We start from the raw sequence: 19,703 nt of genomic DNA on the forward strand, positions 1-19,703 counted from the left end.
ACAGGAGAGATAAAAGGGACAGAGAGGGAGGAACAGGAGTGGGAGGGTGAAATGGAGGGAGAGAAAAGGGGGCTTGAGAGACACGGGGAGAAAGGGAAGGCTGGAGAGAGAGAGAGAGCAGAGGGAAGGGGCATAGGTCCACACCTGATCAAGATGTAGTATGATTGCTTTGTAACCTTTGAGGAAATGGTCAAGTGCACGCCAGAAGTGGCCTACCCATTGTGTCCCATCTGCTCGTGTAGGCAATAGTGGCCTCATTTTCAAAGAAGCATAGCTGTTCTTAAGATTTGCACGGTTGAGTGTCGACTTGTGATAAAATAAATATAACCCTAGAAGTAGATCCTTTAACTTCTGATGACGCTCATTATTGGCTGCTGTGTCCCTGACACTGAGCTCCAAGCGGTGACTCATGCAGTGAATTGCAACAACATGCTTTCTCTGTCCTTTTAGTTTCTGCACTACTTCTCAATTTTTCCCAGCAATCACTGCTGCTCCATCAGTTCCTATTGCAAATAGTTTCTCCTTCCACGACTGCTCAAGGTGTTGTGTAACTGCTGCATTTACTGCCTGAGAAATTGTTTCAGCATCAGCCTTTTCAACTGACTGCAAAGCCACAAATCTTGTGTGTACCTTGCCTTCTATTGCAAATCTAGCATAAATAATTTCTTCCTCCACCACTGCACATCAACTGAACCATCACACACTTGGCAGCTGCATATTTTGTTTTTGTATGTTTTCTTTCTTCCTGTGCAATAAAGTGTACAAATGACCGTGCTGATATGGCATTAAGATAGGTATCTCCCACATCCAAACCCTTCATTTTGTCAAGTCTGTAGAAACAAAATAGTCAAGAGATAAAAATTAGCATTTGGGATATAAAAAAGTAATATAAACTAAGCACACAGTTAGGGAAAAGCCAAACAAATAAAAACATACACTTTACTTACTTGCACAAATCTGGAAATTCAGAGAAAGATCTTCATTTAATGGCAAGGAGATGAGCGTTGCGAAACAGTAGTTTCATGGTAGCGATTGCCTGTCCAGCAGGTGTTTCAGTCTGCTTTAATTTTCGGTTTGACTCACACTGGACAGTCTACAGATGCCCTGATGAAAGCTCATGTGATCGAATACCTTCAAGTTTCATTGTGCTGGCACCTTCCACAAATGCATTCCGTTTGTTTGAAAATGCCTGGCATACACTACATAGCATAACCTGTTTTGAGCTGTTGTACACAAGCCACTCTCTCTTCCCCCCCCTTATCATTAATCATCCAGCTGTCTTTGAATTGTCTCTCTCTTTCTTCCTTTTCATATTGTCTGTCCCTTTCTCTCTTTTCTGCATCATCTTCCTTCTTTTTCTTTGACGGTTCACTGACATTATTAAGATAGAGCCACATCATATAACCATCACTTTGAAATGGAACAGGAATTATCAGTAAGTCTGCAAAATATAGATTAATGTAAACCTGAGCAGCAGTGTCTGCTACCGGTATTCTGCTCCCAAAAAAATAGTGCGTATGCTGTGACATTGCTAAGGTAACTTCCAGAAGCATGGTCGGTATGTCAGAAAAATATATAGAGTAATGTAAACCTGAGCAGCACTTTCTTTCATTATTTCCGCTGCTATTGTAGTCCATACAAAATTGTGCATCAGCTGCAACATCGCTAACAAGGTGCCCCACAAAACATAAAGCGTCTGCCGTTAACGAGGAGCTTTGCTGTGACATCAATGTGATCAGGAACACAAGCTTGTATCAATGCTCCCAAATAAAAGTGCGTATAAAAAATATAGTACGCCCTGATGTGACATCACTAACAACGGTCAAGCAAGCTAGATGGAATTAATGCGCTGAGCTAGTATTTAGTATTAAGGCGCTGCTGTAAAAGAAAAAAATAGTGCGGGAAATAGTGCGGCTGCAGTATGAAAAAAAAAGATAGAACACAATATTATGCCCCCCAAAAAATAATGCAAAGCTGCCAATGGTGAGATCGCCAGCCGGGCTGTTAAATTGTAAATTTTGCTTGCCCGCAGGAATTTTTACTCACCATTGGCGACCGGACCGGTCTATTCATATGCGCTGTAGGAATAAATTAGAAAGTTGCTTAAAATTGCATGCTCAATCTGAATCATGAAATAAAAAATTTGGGTTTAGTGTTCCTTTAAAGGGGCAGTAAAGTCAAAATTAAACTTTCATGATTTGGATAGAGCATGCAATATTAAAAAAAACTTTCCATGTTTCTTCTGTTATCAAACTTGCTTTGTTCTTTTGGTATCCTTTATTGAAAAGTAAAACTAGGTAGGTTCACAAACGCTCAGCAGTGTTTTGCAACATTATTTGTAGTTTTGTTATACAATGTTGCAAAACACTGCTGCCATAGAGTACTTGTGAGCCTACCTAGTTTTACTTTTCAATAAAAGATACCAAGAAAACAAAGCAAGTTTGATAACAGAAGTAAATTGGAAAGTTGTTTAAAATCGCTTGCTCTGTGTGAATCATGAAAGTTTAATTTTGATTTTACTGTCCCTTTAAATTTTAGTCAGGTGGTGCACCCATTAAATGGTCCCGGGGAGAACAGTTTATATAATACATAATATGCTGTGTGTGTATATATATATATATATATATATATATATATATATATATATATATATATATATATATATATATATATATATATAGTTCCAGGATGAGCACTCTCACTTCAATTTCATCAGCCAGGGTGCTAATAGATAATGGTAGCAAAAACTTGCACTCACTGGACTTTTTCAAACACCAAAAAAAAATTTTATGTAACGTTTCGGAGACAAAGTATCCCCTTCCTCAGACAAAGGTGAAATGGCAAAGCAAGCAGTATACACAGACAAACAAAGTGATAACCCCTCCCCCCAATTAAGAAAAAAACCCCCCGCCAAAATGGTAGTCATGACAACCACTCCAAACACAGTGTCAATATTGCTTTAAACAACTAGTTTGCAACATCCAATGATCAAGTGATAAAATTCAATGATCAAGTGATAGAAATACAAAAGTGAAGCACTATATAAATGTGAAACCATAATAAAATCAATATATATATATATATATATACACACACACATATCCAACTTATATAGAATAATGAATTCAAAGTATTGATAGAATTGATAATCACACGCATATCACATTCATACATATGTGTGTGTATATATATATATATATTGATTTTATTATGGTTTCACATTTATATAGTGCTTCACTTTTGTATTTCTATCACTTGATCATTGAATTTTATCACTTGATCATTGGATGTTGCAAACTAGTTGTTTAAAGCAATATTGACACTGTGTTTGGAGTGGTTGTCATGACTACCATTTTGGCGTTTTTTTTTTTTTCTTAATTGGGGGGAGGGGTTATCACTTTGTTTGTCTTTGTATACTGCTTGTTTTGCCATTTCACCTTTGTCTGAGGAAGGGGATACTTTGTCTCCGAAACGTTACATTAAAATTTTTTTGGTGTTTGAAAAAGTCCAGTGAGGCAAGTTTTTGCTACTATATATATATATATATATATATATATATATATATATATATATATATATATATATATATATATATATATATATATATATATATATATATATATATATATATATATATATATATATATATATATATATATATATATAATTTTTATTTTTTTTACTCTTAATAAACGTTAATCATTGAAAATGTATTTGCATTAATAAAAACTTGTCATCCACTTAATGATAATATGTTAAATCTGGAGACTATCCTAAATGTTGAGAATACATTTTGTTGATTTTATGTTCTTTATTTTTTTTAGGAAACAGATTTTGTTTGCTTTGATGCAGGAACAGATGCTTTTGATAATTATAATGTAGATGAACTTTTAAATAAACCAAAAGAAGCAAACACAGAAATTAGTTTCTCAAAACAGAATACTGACTTGCAGACGGAGCCTAGTTTAGAACTACAAAAAGAGTTTACAGATACTGATAAACCTCCTGAAAATACAGAAAAGCAAATTAAAGAGAATAGTCCGAAAAGCAAAGATGACACAGATGAAAAAAACTCAGAAGCAGAGAATACAGAATCAAAAGTAAAAGAAGATCATCAGAAAAGCAAAGATGATACAGAGGAAAATAAGACAGAAGCAGAAGTAAAAGAAGATCATCAGAAAAGCAAAGATGATACAGCGGAAAATAAGACAGAAGCAGAGGAAGCAGAAGTAAAAGAGGATAATCAGAAAAGCAAAGATGACACAGCGGAAAAGAAAACAGAAGCAGAAGTAAAAGAAGATCATCAGAAAAGCAAAGATGACACAGCGGAAAAGAAAACAGAAGCAGAAGATAATCAGAAAAGCAAAGATGATACAGAGGAAAATAAGACAGAAGCAGAAGTAAAAGAAGATCATCAGAAAAGCAAAGAGGATACAGAGGAAAAGAAAACAAAAGCAGAGAAAACAGAAACAGAAATAAAAAAAAAAGATCATCAGAAAAGCAAAGATGATACAGAGGAAAAGAACATAGAACAAGAGAAAACAGAAGCAGAAGTAAAAGAAGATCATCAGAAAAACATAAAAGTAAAAGAGGGAATTCAGAAAAATGAAGATGATAAAGTATCAGAGGACCGAGGAAGTACCCTTACCATTGATAAACAAACAGAACATAGTATTGTGCCTCCTCCATCTAGCAATGATGATAAAGAAAAGGAAAAATTAGAAAAAGTAGATAAATTTAATGTAAATAGTGAATCTGAAAAATCTCAGGAAGAAAAAATTGCACTTCAGTCTCCAAACGAAACCATTCTAGGTAATCCACAAGTGCCAGATAGTGACCATGCCAAATACAACAGCATCTCTCAGGGAGAAGCCCTTGGGTCAAATGATAAACATGAAGACTTAGAATCTTATACTCTTTTCAACAAAGAAAAGCTTCAGGTCTTGAAGACCCATATTGGCTCATCAGCTGATGCTGTTGTGACTGATGATGAAGAAACAAGATATGTTACACAAGAGTATGAATATCCGGATGACACCACAGATGAACCCTATGATGAAGAGTCAGAGGAAGATCTTTCTGAACAATCAGATGAGCCTCCTTTGTTATCTTATGAAGAATCGGGTGTGAAGTCAAAGGAAGAGACTGATTCTATCAATGAGGATTTTGCTGCTCAAACAAAACCAAAGTCGGCAAAACCAGAAGAGGAGGTGAAGGCTGTAGTAGATGAGGGAGATGTCACACCAGTAAAACTAGAAAAGGATATATTGACAACCTTAGGAGACACCTTCTTTGCAATTGTTAGTGGTGGTGAATATACAGATGATGTCACAGACCCTGACAGAATTGATTCAGAAGAGGAAACAGATGAGGAAGATGATGAACCACTTGAAGATGAAAACATTTATTTACTCGACATGGAAAAACATGAGGGGAGACATAGTGATAATATACTGCCTGTAATTAATACTGATGATCATGATGATGCTTACCGGAAATTGTTACAAGAAATTTCATCTGCTACTAATACTGCTGACCATTTGGAAACTGATCAAAATGTAAGTAAAACTGTGGATGCCCCAGTAGATGATTTGGGAGAAAAGGATAAAAAAGATGCAATTGGTGAAAATGATTATGTAGAAATATTTCATGAGTCTCCAGAAACAAAATCTGATGTTATAAGTGATTCAGAGGCATTACAAAATGAGGCTGAAAATGAAAAAGAGCCTCTAGATAGTAAAAATACATCTACAGAGGCATTAGTAAACATAATGGCATCTTCAGACTCTCCTGACAAAGAAAACAAAGTAACTAAAGTAATAGATGAAAAAAAGACAGCTGATGATACTGAAGGAAATAACAAGTCCACAGATGGTACTCAGAAAGTATTTCCAACTGAACCTCCGAATGAAGAGTCACAAACGCCATACACTGAGAAAAAAGAGAGAGAACGAGTGGAAAATGTAAAGACCAAAACAAAAGCTGCTGTTGATGAAAAATTTCAAAATGATTCCACTGGAAAAAAAATTGAATCTGAAGATGTGGAATATAAATTACCTGAAATAACCATAAAGGATAATAATGAAATCAAAACTTTAATTACTGAAGAGGAATCGGCAGACCGTACATTATCAGAAAGCAGGAAATCTACAGATGCTTCTATTACAGGAGAAGTGTTAAAAGCACAGGAAGATTCAGATGTTGAAACATCTGACATAAAGAAAAAAGAGGATGTAGTAAAAGAAACATTAAAGTTACAAAATGAGTCTGTAGACAGTGTATTGAAAGATGGTGAGAAGCCTACAAATAAGTTGCTTACAGAAAAATTACCAAAAGTATTAGAGAAAACAGATTTAAAATCTACAGATATAGAAGAAGGCAAGAAAGATGAACTACAATTAAAAGAAAAGTCCGTAGTACATGAAAATGATCCAGTTATTGACACTAATTTAAAACAAGGACATATGGAACATGTACCTTTAGACATGGTGGATAAACAAAGTCAACTTAATGATTCTGAACAAAGTCCAATAAACGAAGATCTCAAAAAGCCAGTACAAGATGAGGACGGTTCTTTTGAAGCTGGTGCTGTTCAAGAAAATGGTACTAGCACAAAGATTGGGAATGAAGAAAAAACAAAATTGGACATGGAGAACGTTATTGAAACAGAATTTACCAATGAAGATCTTGTTGGTGAAACTGAAAACGAGTTATTGGAAGATGAAAATGCTGCCAGTGCACAACGCTCCAAGCAGAAGCTAGCAAATACTGGAACTACCATTATAGATTCTGACACTGTAGATAAAGCTGAGGAGTCGGTCAACACTCAAAATGAAGGTGTAGCAGTAGACAAAACTGAGGAAAAATTAGATGAAGACAATGATGAAAAATATGTAGAGGAAAATGAAGATGAGAATGTTGACGTTGAAATAGAAGACCAATCTAGCTCACCAAAAGAAGACAAACTTGTGAATAATTCAAATCTGAATGCAAAAAAAACTAAAGACACTGAGGCTTTAAAAGTTGAGGCCACAACTCCAATAACAGAAGATGAAATAAACTCAACTTTACTTGAGACTGAACCCATAGCAGATGTTTCAAATCAAGAAAATATCCACAAGGATGATTCTGTTCATCATAGTGATGAGATAGCTAATGCACAACAAAGTGAAAAAGATGAAGACGTTCCTCATGATACAGGGACTGCAGGAAATAATGCAACGGAGAAGCCAAATTATACTGAGAGTATTTTGAAACTTATTATTATTAAAGAATACTTAAGTGAGGAAAATATAGCTCTCTTCAGAAAATACCTTGGTTCTGAGAATATCTTTAAAGTTGAGTCCATGTTTCATGATATGGAGTCTGAGTTAAGGAATGCACAAGTCTATAATGCACAACAAGATTCTATTGAGAAAATTTTGGACCAAATATTGGAATCCTCAGAAACTAATATCCTAGAATTTGTAGAGAATATTTTAGATACAAGAGTGGCTAATGATGAGGAGGATGTAGCAAAAACGAAACAAATGTTTGATGAAGAAGATTCTCTGTTGGAAAATATCCAAGAGGTTGCATATAGATTGCGACTAAAACATTCTCTGTATGCTGAGAGCTCTGTTCTTACTCCGGAAATTCCAAAGGAAACTTCAAGCATCCAAAAAGAAGGTATGTTGCATTTGAGCAACATGAGACCTTTATTGTTTTTTTTTTTCAACATTATTACAAAGCTAAAAATTGTTTCTATTTAAAAAATATGCAGTAAAAATTGTGAAAATAACTTAAGTAAGCTGAAATTGATGACCAATACAGTCTAGTAATAATTATTTTTTATTATTGTTCTATAACACAACAGTGTAATAACCCAAATGAATATCAGACCAACATTCTGTTATCTGTTTTTATAATAATGCTTAGAATATGCAGTTCATGAAAACAATTTTGAGTTCACCCTCTCTAGCATTTTTGCATACAGATGGTCCAGTATCTTATGACCGGTGTATTTACCTTTATAAGAAAGATAAACTCTAAAATAATTGGAGACTAAGTAAAATCTTTAAAACCGTTTTATAATGGTTGGTTTATTATTTATTAATATTTTAATTGATTGCATAAAAAAAAAAATCTCCCTATAATACTTTGGAGAATTAAAAAAAAAAAAAAGACAGAAACTTGTAGAATCCTTCTTGCTCAGCCTATTCAAATGAAACTTACCCTAAAATAATTTTATACTATGTTAGAACTATATTACTAGTGATCGGTATCTACTCTGATGATTAGAGTAGAAAGAAACTCCACCCCTGAGGTTTCATCCCCCTCAGTATGGCAAAAGGTCCATCCACCTGCTCATTGTTGTCTATGACTCTGCCTGTAATCTTGCAAGTGGTCCTAACATACAGTGCTCTGTCTTTGGCTTTATTTTTCTAATTATTGTAGGTTTTATAGAACAAAATTATGATGTTAGTTTAAAAATCTGCTTTTAAAGCCAAGCCAATTAAACAGTTTACTTTAAATGACATACTAAAATACATCTGTGCATTGTTTATAGACGGTGCCCATATTAATGAAGTTGTGAGTAAGGATCAGATAGATCAGAAGCCTGGATTGGAAGATCCTCAGTCACACACAGAAGAAAGAAGTGCGGCCAAAGTGCCAGAAGCGCAGACCGAGGAGGAGGAGAAGGTCCTTGAACAACCTCCAGTGAATGATGCAGAAACAAAGCCAGGTACGCCCAGTGAGAGTAAACTAATGAAACATATAGACATTCCTGTTGTACAAGGAAAAGAGAAATTAGATAAGATATCTCTAATCAGTAAAAATAATAATACGGCCTGGTAATATGGGGGTAATAAATTAGCCTCTGTGATAAGGCAAATTATGGAACAGACATCAATGTCCACATATGATGATGTTACTTTTTAATACACTGCTCTAAATGTTACTAAACATGAAAATGACCATGAGCATTATATGTAGGTTGTTAAAATAACACCGTTGTTGGAGAGAATTATGGGATCTCTCTGGCTTTATGAAAATGCATTATCGGATGATGATAATGCAACCAGAACACAGGAACATTAATGGATCCTATAAGAACAGGTTCTTGTTGTGAGCATCATCCTCACAACAATATAATGTGAAAGAGAAAACAAAGCACAAGGTGAGCAAGAAGAAGAGGAAAAAAGTTCTACTTAAACATATTTAAAGCGACAAAACCCCATTTTTATGATTCAGGTAGAGCATGCAATTTTAAACAACTTTCCAATTTACTTCTATGATCAAATATGCTTCATTCTCTTGGTATCCTTTGTTAAAGGAGCAGAAACGCACTAATGGGAGCTAGCTGTACACATCGGGTGAGCCAATGACGAGGCATATATGTGCATCCACCAATAATCAAATAGCTGATCCTAAACCTACCTAGTTATGTTTTTCAATAAAGGATACCAAGAAAACAAAGCAGATTATATAACAGGAGTAAATTGGAAAGTTGTGTAAAACTACATGCTCTATCTGAATCATGAAAGTTTAATTTTGGCTTTATTGTACCTTTTTGTAAATGAACATTTTAAATCTCTGTACATGTTTTGAACTTTAATTTTATTTTCTCATTAAACAAAAAAATGAGCTTAAACAAAGAAAGCTGTGCAAACCGTCAAAAAGCACCACTTAAAACAGGGGGGGGAATCAACAAGTTCAAGATGTTGATTTTCAAAACTTCATAATTTATATGAAAATCTGCCAGGAAGGTGTTTTCTGATTGGAACAGTATTGGGGTTGTATTCCTGGCATGAATGCATTTGAAAAGCATTAGATCAATGGGTTATTGCACAGCTTTTTAATTATATGAGATAGATTCAAATTAAAATAAAAAATGTAATTGCAATTTGAAGGGGAATTCTGATTGGAATGTAACCTAATGACAGTGTTTCAATTCTATTCAAACCTAGAAAATATCCCCATTGGGGTATACCTGGGGTATACTTGTCTTTAAGTTGCACTGTCACTGCCAAGGACCATTTATGTGACCTTCCAGAAACAACAATACCACAAGGTTAGCTAATTCAATCTTGAAAGAGATTCTGTATTAACTGGTGCGCCTAATTATTTACAAAGATCAGCTTTATCCAATAAAGTCTAAAAGAACAGGTAACTACATATTAGAGATGTGCAAGGGAAAAAAATCTTCTGAAATTTTTGTTTAGATAAAAAAAAAAATTGTTTTAGTTAATTTTCGTTCATGGTCCATTCGTTTCAAACGAACTTTGTTATAAATTTCCGTTGTTAATTAAAATTTTCATTTGGAGCTACAGTGGAGATTTTTTATCATTTTGAAGCTGTAATCAGCTATGTTAGCTTTAGTTTTACCATTCTATGTAATTTTTAAACTTATTTTATTTATTTATACATCTAATTTTTGTGCACGGCATTGTTTGTAAAACTAAAAAAATTACTTAAAGGTACAGTAAAATGTTTCTTTAAGAGACACTAAGTGCAAATTGAACCAGTCCACCAGCAGCGGTTAGCAGTAGTGCAACAAAGGGTAAGAAGAACTTTTTCAACTTACAAGTAATGTAACTTAGTAAAAAACAGAGAACTTAGTACTATTGCACTGAAACAAAAAAATGTCCCTTTAACGGGACGCTGAACCCAATTTTTTTTTTTCATGTTTCGGATAGAGCATGCAATTTTAAGCAACTTTCTAATTTATTCATTTTATAAATGTTTCTTCATTATCTTGTTATCTTTATTTGAAAAGTAAGAATGGAAGTTTAGAAGCCGTTCCATTTTTGGTTCACAACCTGGGTTGTGCTTGCTGATTTGTGGCTAAATGCACCCACCATTAAACAAGTGCTGCCCAGTGTACTGAACCAAAAATTGTCCGGCTCCTTAGCTTAGATGCCTTCTTTTTCAAATAAAGATAGCAAGAGAACGAAGAAAAATTGATAATAGGAGTAAATTAGAACGTTGCTTAAAATTGCATTCTCTATCTGAATCATGAAAGAAAAAATTTGGGTTTAGTATCCCTTTAGGAAAAGACACTAACAGCCACTAGAACGTTTTAAATGTAAGAAAAATGGAGAACCTGTTTTTCTCAAACTATTTGTACTACTAAACTGCTGTACTAACTTTTTAAAATTAAATATTTAACAATTGACACAACTCTTGAACTCCTGCAGATAGAAATATTTAATATAATTAAATTAGATATGTAGATTAGAGATAAATATATCACATGAGCCAATACACCCTCTGGAGTCACATGATCAGGTTGTCCTACATAGTAGCTGAACGACTTCACAGATATCAACTACTTTCAAGACAGGAGGAGGAAATAAAAATAAGGCTGATAGTGTGTTTCAACAGCATCAAACATATGAGGTATTTACCTTAATGGTGAATTAATACTCCTGCAGGTACCGGTACTTGTGTTTGGACAAATTACTAATTTTGCTCACTATAACGGATACGTTGGCAAACATTTACTGTTAAAGTGAAGTGTGATCAAAACCCCATAAGGAAAATAAGCAATTTTTATATTTAACCTCACTAATATTTTAAAAAAAGTTCCTGTTTCTTAGCGCACTATTTCCAGACTGATTGACGTTGTTTAACTACACACTTTTAGACCTGGGTCTCTCTTATAATGTTGTGATGGTTTTAATGTAACATTGTTTGATATTAATTAAATATTGGTTATTATGAAGATGGTAACCTGATTTTATTGTTTTATATTTGATATCTATTATCTAGTGACCTGTTCTTTTAGACTTTTGTATTGGATAAAGTTGATCTTTGACAATAAGTTGGTGCACCAGTTAACACAACATGTCTTTCAACATTAATTTTATTAATACAATCTTTGTGCATATCTAAAAAAAAACGTTTTTTGTTTAGCTAGTTCAATCTGCCATGCACAATAGTTGACGTTGTAATTTCTGATTTTGTGGCTCCTTGGAGAATACTAACATTTTTTAGGCTGATTTCTTGAGAAAACGTGCACGAGGGTTAAACCATCACACTGCTATGCACATTTTGATGCTCCACTGCATGAGGTCAGGATAAAAGTATTTCTGTATCCCTATATACATTCGAGTTTTCCTAAGGTATGCTTGGTGTTTTACCCGGCTCCTCAGTATAAGCAATTGCTTGTAGATAGGATCATTGTCCTTTTATCATCCATCTAAAGAGAAGTTCCTGGCACAAATTATAATATAAATTGTACATACACTGGACATACTGTTACAGAACAAACACCATTTCAGTAAAATTATCAAAACATAGGTGTTATAATGTTCCCTATAACCGTGACATGAATACTACACTGTGAGAGTGTACATCAGATGCTCCATGATTTGCTCCTGTAAATGATGTATGCTGCCTTCTTCTACAATCCCGCTCTGCTCCTGTGAATGATGTATGCCACCTCCTACTACATTCCCGCTCTGCTCCTGTGAATGATGTATGCTGCCTCCCTACTACATTTCTGCTCTGCTTTTATGAATGATGTATGCTGCCTTCTACTACATTCCCGCTCTACTCCTGTGAATGATGTATGCCACCTCCTACTACATTCCCGCTCTGCTCCAGTGAATGATGTATGCCTCCTCTTATTACATTGCCGCTCTGCTCTTGTAAATTATGTATGCTGCCTTCTACTACATTCCCACTCTGCTCCTGTGAATGATCTTTGCTGCCTTCTACTACATTCCCACTCTGCATCTGTGAATGATGTATGCCTCCTCCTATTACATTGCCACTCTGCTCTTGTAAATTATGTATGCTGCCTTCTACTACATTCCCACACTGCTCCTGTGAATGATGTATGCCTCCTCCTATTACATTACCACTCTGCTCCTGTGAATGATGTATGCCTCCTCCTTTTACATTACCGCTCTGCTCTTGTAAATGATGTATGCTGCATCCTAATACATTCACACTCTTCTCCTGTAAATGATGTATGCCGCCTTCTACTACATTCCTGCTTTGCTCCTATGAATGGTGTATGCCTCCTATTACATTCCTACTCTGCTTTTGTGAATGATTGATATATGCCACCCTCTACTACATTCCCACTCTGCTCTTGTGAATGATGTATGCTGCCTCCTACTACTTTCCTGCTCTGCGCCTGTGAATGATGTATGCCACCTCCTACTATATTCCTGCTCTGTTTCTGTGAATGATGTGTGTCTCCTATTACATTCCCGCTCTTCTCCTGTGAATGATGTATGCCCCACCTATTACATTCCCACTCTGCTCCTGTGAATGATGTATGCCTCCTTCTATTACATTCCTGCTCTGTGCCTATGAATGATGTATTCCTCTTTCTATTACATTCCCGCTCTGCGTCTGAATGGTGTATGCCTCATATTACATTCCCCCTCTGCGCCTGTGAATTACGTATGCCGCTTTCTATTACGTTCCTGCTCTGCTCTTGTAAATTATGTATTTATCCTCCTATTATATTCACGCTCTGCTCCTGTGAATGAGGTATGCCTCCTTCTATTACATTCCTGCCCTGCTCGTGTGAATGATGTATGCCGCCTCCTATTACATTCTCGCTTTGTGCCTGTGAATAATGTAGGCCTCCTATTACATTCCCGCTCTGCTCCTGTGAATGATGTATGCCTCCTTCTATTACATTCCTGCTCTGCTCCTGTAAATGATGTATGCATCCTCCTAATATATTCACACTCCGCTCCTGTGAATGAGGTATGCCTTCTCTTATTACATTTACACTCTGCTCTTGTGAATGATGTATGCCTCCTATTACATTCCTGCTCTGCTCCTGTGAATGATGTATGCTTCCTTCTATTACATTCCTGCTCTGCTCCTGTGAATGATGTATGCCTTTTCCTATTACATTTACACTCTGCTCTTGTAAATGATGTATGCTTCCTTCTATTACATTCCTGCTCTGCTCGTGTGAATGATGTATGCCGCCTCCTATTACATTCCCGCCCTGCTCCTGTGAATGATGTATGCCTCCTCCTATTACATTCCCACTCTGCTCTTGTCGATGTATGCCGTCTCCTATTACATTCCTGCTTTGCTCCTGTGAATGATGTATGCCATCTCCTACTACAGTCCTTTTCTTTGATACTGTGATATTAGTAGGTTGAATGTTATATGAAAACCTATGCATTTTGTCTGATTACAGACTTCCTCAGTGTTTGGTGACATAATTCCAAACATTCTCCTGCAGATAGAATTTAATAGTTATGTGGCCGAGTCAATGCACACAAGTTATGATTAAACCTGTAGATTGAGAGCTCTTCAGAGCTCATCTTGTTTTTGTGCGTTTTTGTTTAATCTGTGCTATGTGTCTGTATGTTTTAATACAAAACAGTGGCATTGTATAGTACCCTTCTTATGTGCCAAGCTCTAAGGAATTTGGCGGCACTTTAGTAATAAACAATAATAATAATAAATATTATATACTTTTAACAGAAAATTAGACATGAGCTCTTTAAATGGAATGCCTACACTGATGTCTGTTTAAATCCTTGTTCAGAAGGTGTGAATATCAGTCTTGAAGAATCAAAGCCTGGCTCACAAGATCCTCAGATGCACACAGCGCCGAGAGATGCTGACAGTGTGCAAGAGACCCCAACTGAGGACGTGGGGATTACAGAACATCCATCATCAGTGGATAATACAGAACCAGAGGCAGGTAAGCACACAGATACATCCCTGCTAATAGGTACTTGCACATATAGATGCTCCAGATATTGGAGTGAATGTTACAAATGGCGCCGACAATAACACTGATTCCAAAATGTTATAGATGAAGTTTGACTCCCATTATAACTTCAGCATAAAATAAACGAAAGGTAAAAAAATAGTCATTCAATAACATCAATGTCATTATTAATATTCAGAATAAAGCTATAAAAATCCATTCACATCTCCTTATTTCACTAAAAATAAGTTAAAGTGACAGTCTAGTCAAAATTAAACTCTCATGATTTAGATAGTGCATGCAATCTTAAACAACTTTGCAATTTACTTTCTTTGTTGAAAGCTAAACCTAGGTAGGCTTATATGCTAATTTCAAAGCTATTGAACCACATCTTATCTCAGTGCATTTTGACAGTTAGACACTGCATGTGCAAGTGTGTCATATAGATAACATTGTGCTCACTCCCATGTAGTTATTTAAGAGTCAGCACTGATTGGCTAAGATTCGTGCCTATCAAAAGTACTGAGATAATGGGGCAGTCTGCAGAGGCTTAGAAACAAGATAATCACAGATGTAACAAGTGTATTCATATAACTGTTTTTATGCAAAACTTATAAAGGGATTATCTAGCTTTTTAAACAATAAAATTCTGACGGTCCTTTTTAAGGAATAAATATTTGATAGGATATAGAAGCAAAGCACATAAGTCAAAATTAAACTTCCATAGTTCAGATCGAGCATGCAGTGCTAGGAAACTTTTCTATTATCAAATTTACTTTGTTCTCTTGATGCTCTTTGTTGAAAAGCATAACTTCTGTAGGTAGGCTCAGGAGCAGCAATGTCCTACTGGTGGTGATTAGTTGCTATGCACACACAAGCCTCTTGCCATTGGATCACCAGATGTGTTCAGCTAGCTTTTAGTAGTGCATGGCTGCACTGGAGCTTATTTTTTTAACCCCTTTAGAAATCTTAAAGTGACTTAGCATCCCTGTATTTCTAAGCTAATTTAAAACCTAATAGCCTTTTTATGGCTAACCTGAGTTAGACATAAACAAAACTCCAGATGTTTCAGAACTATATTTCCCATGAAGCTCAACTGGACGTCATAGTGCCTAAGCATCATGGGAAATGTAGTTCTGAAACATCTGGAGTGCCAAGGTTCACCATCACTGTCATAGACGTTCTCTGCCTAGTTGTAAGAAGGCAATTACTGTTTTGCAACAGGCTCATCTGTCAAACCATTTAAAACATGTTGTTCTAATTTGCAATGTGTTCCCTAAAGGCGACTTGTTTTCCCACTTGTAACATGATGCCCTAAATGTAATTTATATTATTGCACACGTCAAATGTAGTTTTGTTTTTCATAGAGATTACAGCTGAAGATGTTGCAGAAACTGAAGAGAAACTGCATGAGACTTCAGATGATGCTGAGACTGAAAAGCAATCTCAGGAGATTTCAGCATCACAGATTATTTCAACCACGGGGACGGTTCTGCTTGCAGCTAAAGACTATTGGAATCATGTTTCACAGGTGGTAAGTTCAGGCCTTTACTAGATATGTCCCATATTGTGTTCATTAAAGGGACATTAACCTTTTTTTGTGATTCACACAGAATATACAGTTGTTAAAAAGCTTGCAATTTACTTCTATTCTCAAATTTGCATCACTCTCATGTTGTTCTTTGTTGAAGCGACACCTAGGTAGGTAACATGCACATATCTGGTGCACTATCTGGCAGGAACAAGTGCTGCTGTCTAGTGCTCTAGGAAATGAATAACATTATTTCAATACTGCTGCTATATAGTGCTGCTGACATGTGCATGCTCCTGAGCTTACCTATCTGCCTTTCAACAAAGGATAGAAAGAGAACAAAACAATTGATTATAGAATTTAATTGGAAAGTTGTCTAAAATGACATGCTCTGAATCATGAAAGAAAAATTTGGGGTTTCATGTCCCTTTAACTCCTTATCTAGGAGGCAGGACTGCAATACAGTGTGTTGCTTTAGTCCCAGCACCCATTATGTTGAAAGTTGTAGACACAAGAGCAAACATGTTACTTAGAAGTCATAATTAACTTTCATGATTCAGAAAGAGTATACAACTTAAAACAAAATAAATTCAAGTTAATTCTGTTTTAAGATGTATGTATTTTCTTCTTAAACGGGAAGAGTCCACAGCTGCATTCATTACTTTTGGGAAATACAGAACCTGGCCACCAGGAGGAGGCAAAGACACCCCAGCCAAAGGTTTAAATACCTCCCCCACTTCCCTCATCCCCCAGTCATTCTTTGCCTTTCGTCACAGATGAAATGGCCCGGGTAATCAATACCCATCAGTTATGTTCCGATTGCCGTTCTAGAGTAGTCTCTTCTCCCGAATCAGGGAGCTTAGAGTGCGTTGAGCCATCCGCCTCCGAGGTTTCCATGTCCCATGAAGCGCATGCCCCAGACCCTTTTTCGGCTATGCAAGCAGGTCTCCCTATGGCCTTTACTCCTCCGGAGGGTGGCTTGTTTCCTCCAGAGGTTACGGCATGGTTCCACATGGCCATTTCTATGGCGTTGACTCATTTATATCTCCCAAGTGAAATATTTCTAAGGTACTGTCTATGTTCTGTTAACCAGGGCCCGACGGGCGTGCGATCACCTGGTTCAGTTCGGCCTTCTGGGGAAGCGCTGGCCTCTGAGGCTTCAGGAGCCCCAACCTCGGGACCAGGGTCTTTTGTTGATGCAGCGAGGCATGATTTTGCCTTACGTTATAGGCTGGCAAGTCTTTGTGTTCTTTTAAGACATGTTTTGGCAATTTTAAGGATCCCAGTCCGAGTGGGCCGAAGGGATCCGAGGCCTTAGATGCTGGATGGAAAATTGGATATGACGTTTGGGGGTGAAGCCAATTTCCTTAACGTCTACATTTTATTTTTCTTTATGTTTCGGTTCCAGTTCTGAGCCTGGGTGAATGGGGCCTCTGATCAGCTGGTCCCGTTGGTGTTCTCATTCACCTTGGGCGATTACCCGATGGGTGCTGCCATCATTTTATTTTTGATCCGGATGGATGTGTTTAATTTGTTTTTTCTTAAGCTCTGTTAGATTTTCGTTTTGAGAATGTTCTTATCTGGAATCAATACTTGTGATTTTGTGGTCGCGTGGGCACTTCCTCGGAAGTTGCTCACTTTTTGAATAATAGAATTATGTTTTCTAGTTCATTTATCGATCCTTCGGGTCGTATTTTCTTGGACCTTAGGCTGTTCTGGAGTGTCCTTATACCAGGCAGGTACTGGTCGGACACTTTTCGGCTGTTACCTGGGTTCATGTCACCCTCGTGGTGCTGATTTAATCCTGTCGGATTCTGAATGTCACTTGGCCTATTGCTATGGACTCCGGGCTCGGATCCTATCGAAGTATGAGGCCTACTGTTTAAATACAACTCTTCTGACTGGAGGGTTGTAAGTACCAATCTAAGGTCGGCTGTTTTGGGCTACTCGCCTGGGATACTGATCTGTTTTTTGCAGACGCCATCATGGTTCTTCAGGTCCCTGGGGACTCAGAACCGTAATTTCCATTTCTTTGGAGTTGGGAGATGTGAGTGACCTATGTGGTCTAGTGTTCCAAAAGGCGAACTATTTGCGTCTTCATTTGAAGTTCCTACTGACTCTTTAGCCTATTAAACATATTCTTACGGTGGCGGAGTCTCCTTTCTTCCCACCTTGGGTGGATCATCTGGTCTGGAAGCGCGGGCATTTCCTTCCTCTGCTCAGAGTTGCGTTACTCTAAGAGGTGGTGTGCAGGGGTTCCCTGTTTTCTGTGTGGAGCTGCGAGGCTCCAGCTTTTACCCTGTTATAGAGGTTTCTTTTTGGAAGATTGATCCTACAAGGATCTCTGGCTGTTGTCTCTTCCATATTATACCCTTGGTCTGACCACGTTCTCGACGTTCGGGTGTGTCTGCGTCCTCGTTGCAACTCTAGCCTTGGGGCTTAACAGTGAAAGTTGAGGTCGGTTACAGATGGTCGCCCTTCTGGGGTCAGGTAGTTGACCATTTATCCTCGATGTTCCCTTAGAGCTTCGTGGAGGGTGCCTTACGTCTAACTCTTTGGGGTGGCAAGCAAGGTTCAGGATTCTCATTCACCTTCGGGTGTTGGTGCTACCTTGCCAGTGTGTGTAACACGTGTTAACGCTTGTCTACAAGATTTCCTTGTGATCCAAGTGCACTGAGTGCCGAATTCTTAAACTGTTCAGGAGCTTTTTCAGACTCTTGGGTTTGAGGCTGTTGCTAGATTGCCAAGTCTACGGACTTTAGATGGTGCGCTCCTAATCATAGGAGGCAGCTTAGGGTTCCTCTGGAAGTTAGATCTTTTGATCAATTCCGTTTTTCGAGTACCCTGGCCTAGGTTCATGTCTCTGCCTATATGGGTGTGGACGGTTCGGTCTCACCTTAGGTGTTTGTGGTCCTCTTTTAGAGTGGGGAGGGGCTCTGTTTTTCGTGGGAGATGCCTATCTGCCTGTGGCTTAGGCTCTAGGTCTTTCTGACGGGTCCCTACTGGTCTGTTGGCGCATTTGATCTTCCTGTAGACTCCAGGTGTCTTTCAACTGGGTTGGCGATATGGCCAAGGGGTCTACACCTCTATGGTACGTTGGTTTTCTGTTGTTTTCGTTCCCTTCTCTTCTAGAGCGGAGGTTGGGTTCTCCTGGTTCGGAGTTACCTTAGTATCTGATTGTGTTCCACGATGGCTTAGTCGTAAACTATGTTTCCTTGAAAGCTGAAGGTCAAATCCAGCTATGGCTATGTACTCTTCATAATGCAAGTCCTACAAATATCCTTGCCTAAAGCATCTTTATATGGCGACCTATGGGCCCTTGTTTTTCCTGCCTTGTAAAGGTCTTTTCCCTTCTTTCGTTTTGCAGAATCCTGGAAAGGGAGATGCGATGTAGTGACTGGTTCCACCGTTCCTGCAGTGGGAGGCTGAGGGTTTGAACCCTGTTGGCACTCCTGCTAAATGTTGGATTCTGATATATAGATGTTGGGT

The 19,703-nt window shown here is 37.3% G+C and overlaps 1 protein-coding gene across 3 annotated transcripts in view; it reads left to right on the plus strand.

The window, feature by feature from the left end:
- The window catches only part of MIA3 (MIA SH3 domain ER export factor 3), a 220,057-nt gene that overhangs the window by 41,434 nt on the left and 158,920 nt on the right, over positions 1 to 19,703 (plus strand). For 2 of the 3 annotated variants that reach the window (XM_053712523.1, XM_053712521.1), the window contains exons 4-7: positions 3,825 to 7,668; positions 8,549 to 8,725; positions 14,516 to 14,674; positions 16,051 to 16,217. In XM_053712523.1, the coding sequence (XP_053568498.1) occupies positions 3,825 to 7,668; positions 8,549 to 8,725; positions 14,516 to 14,674; positions 16,051 to 16,217 (4,347 nt within the window). The remainder of the gene's footprint in view (positions 1 to 3,824; positions 7,669 to 8,548; positions 8,726 to 14,515; positions 14,675 to 16,050; positions 16,218 to 19,703) is intronic. The other variant, XM_053712522.1, reaches the window with a different exon arrangement.

This window comes from Bombina bombina, chromosome 4 (genome assembly GCF_027579735.1).
Source record: "Bombina bombina isolate aBomBom1 chromosome 4, aBomBom1.pri, whole genome shotgun sequence".
NCBI lineage: Eukaryota > Metazoa > Chordata > Amphibia > Anura > Bombinatoridae > Bombina > Bombina bombina.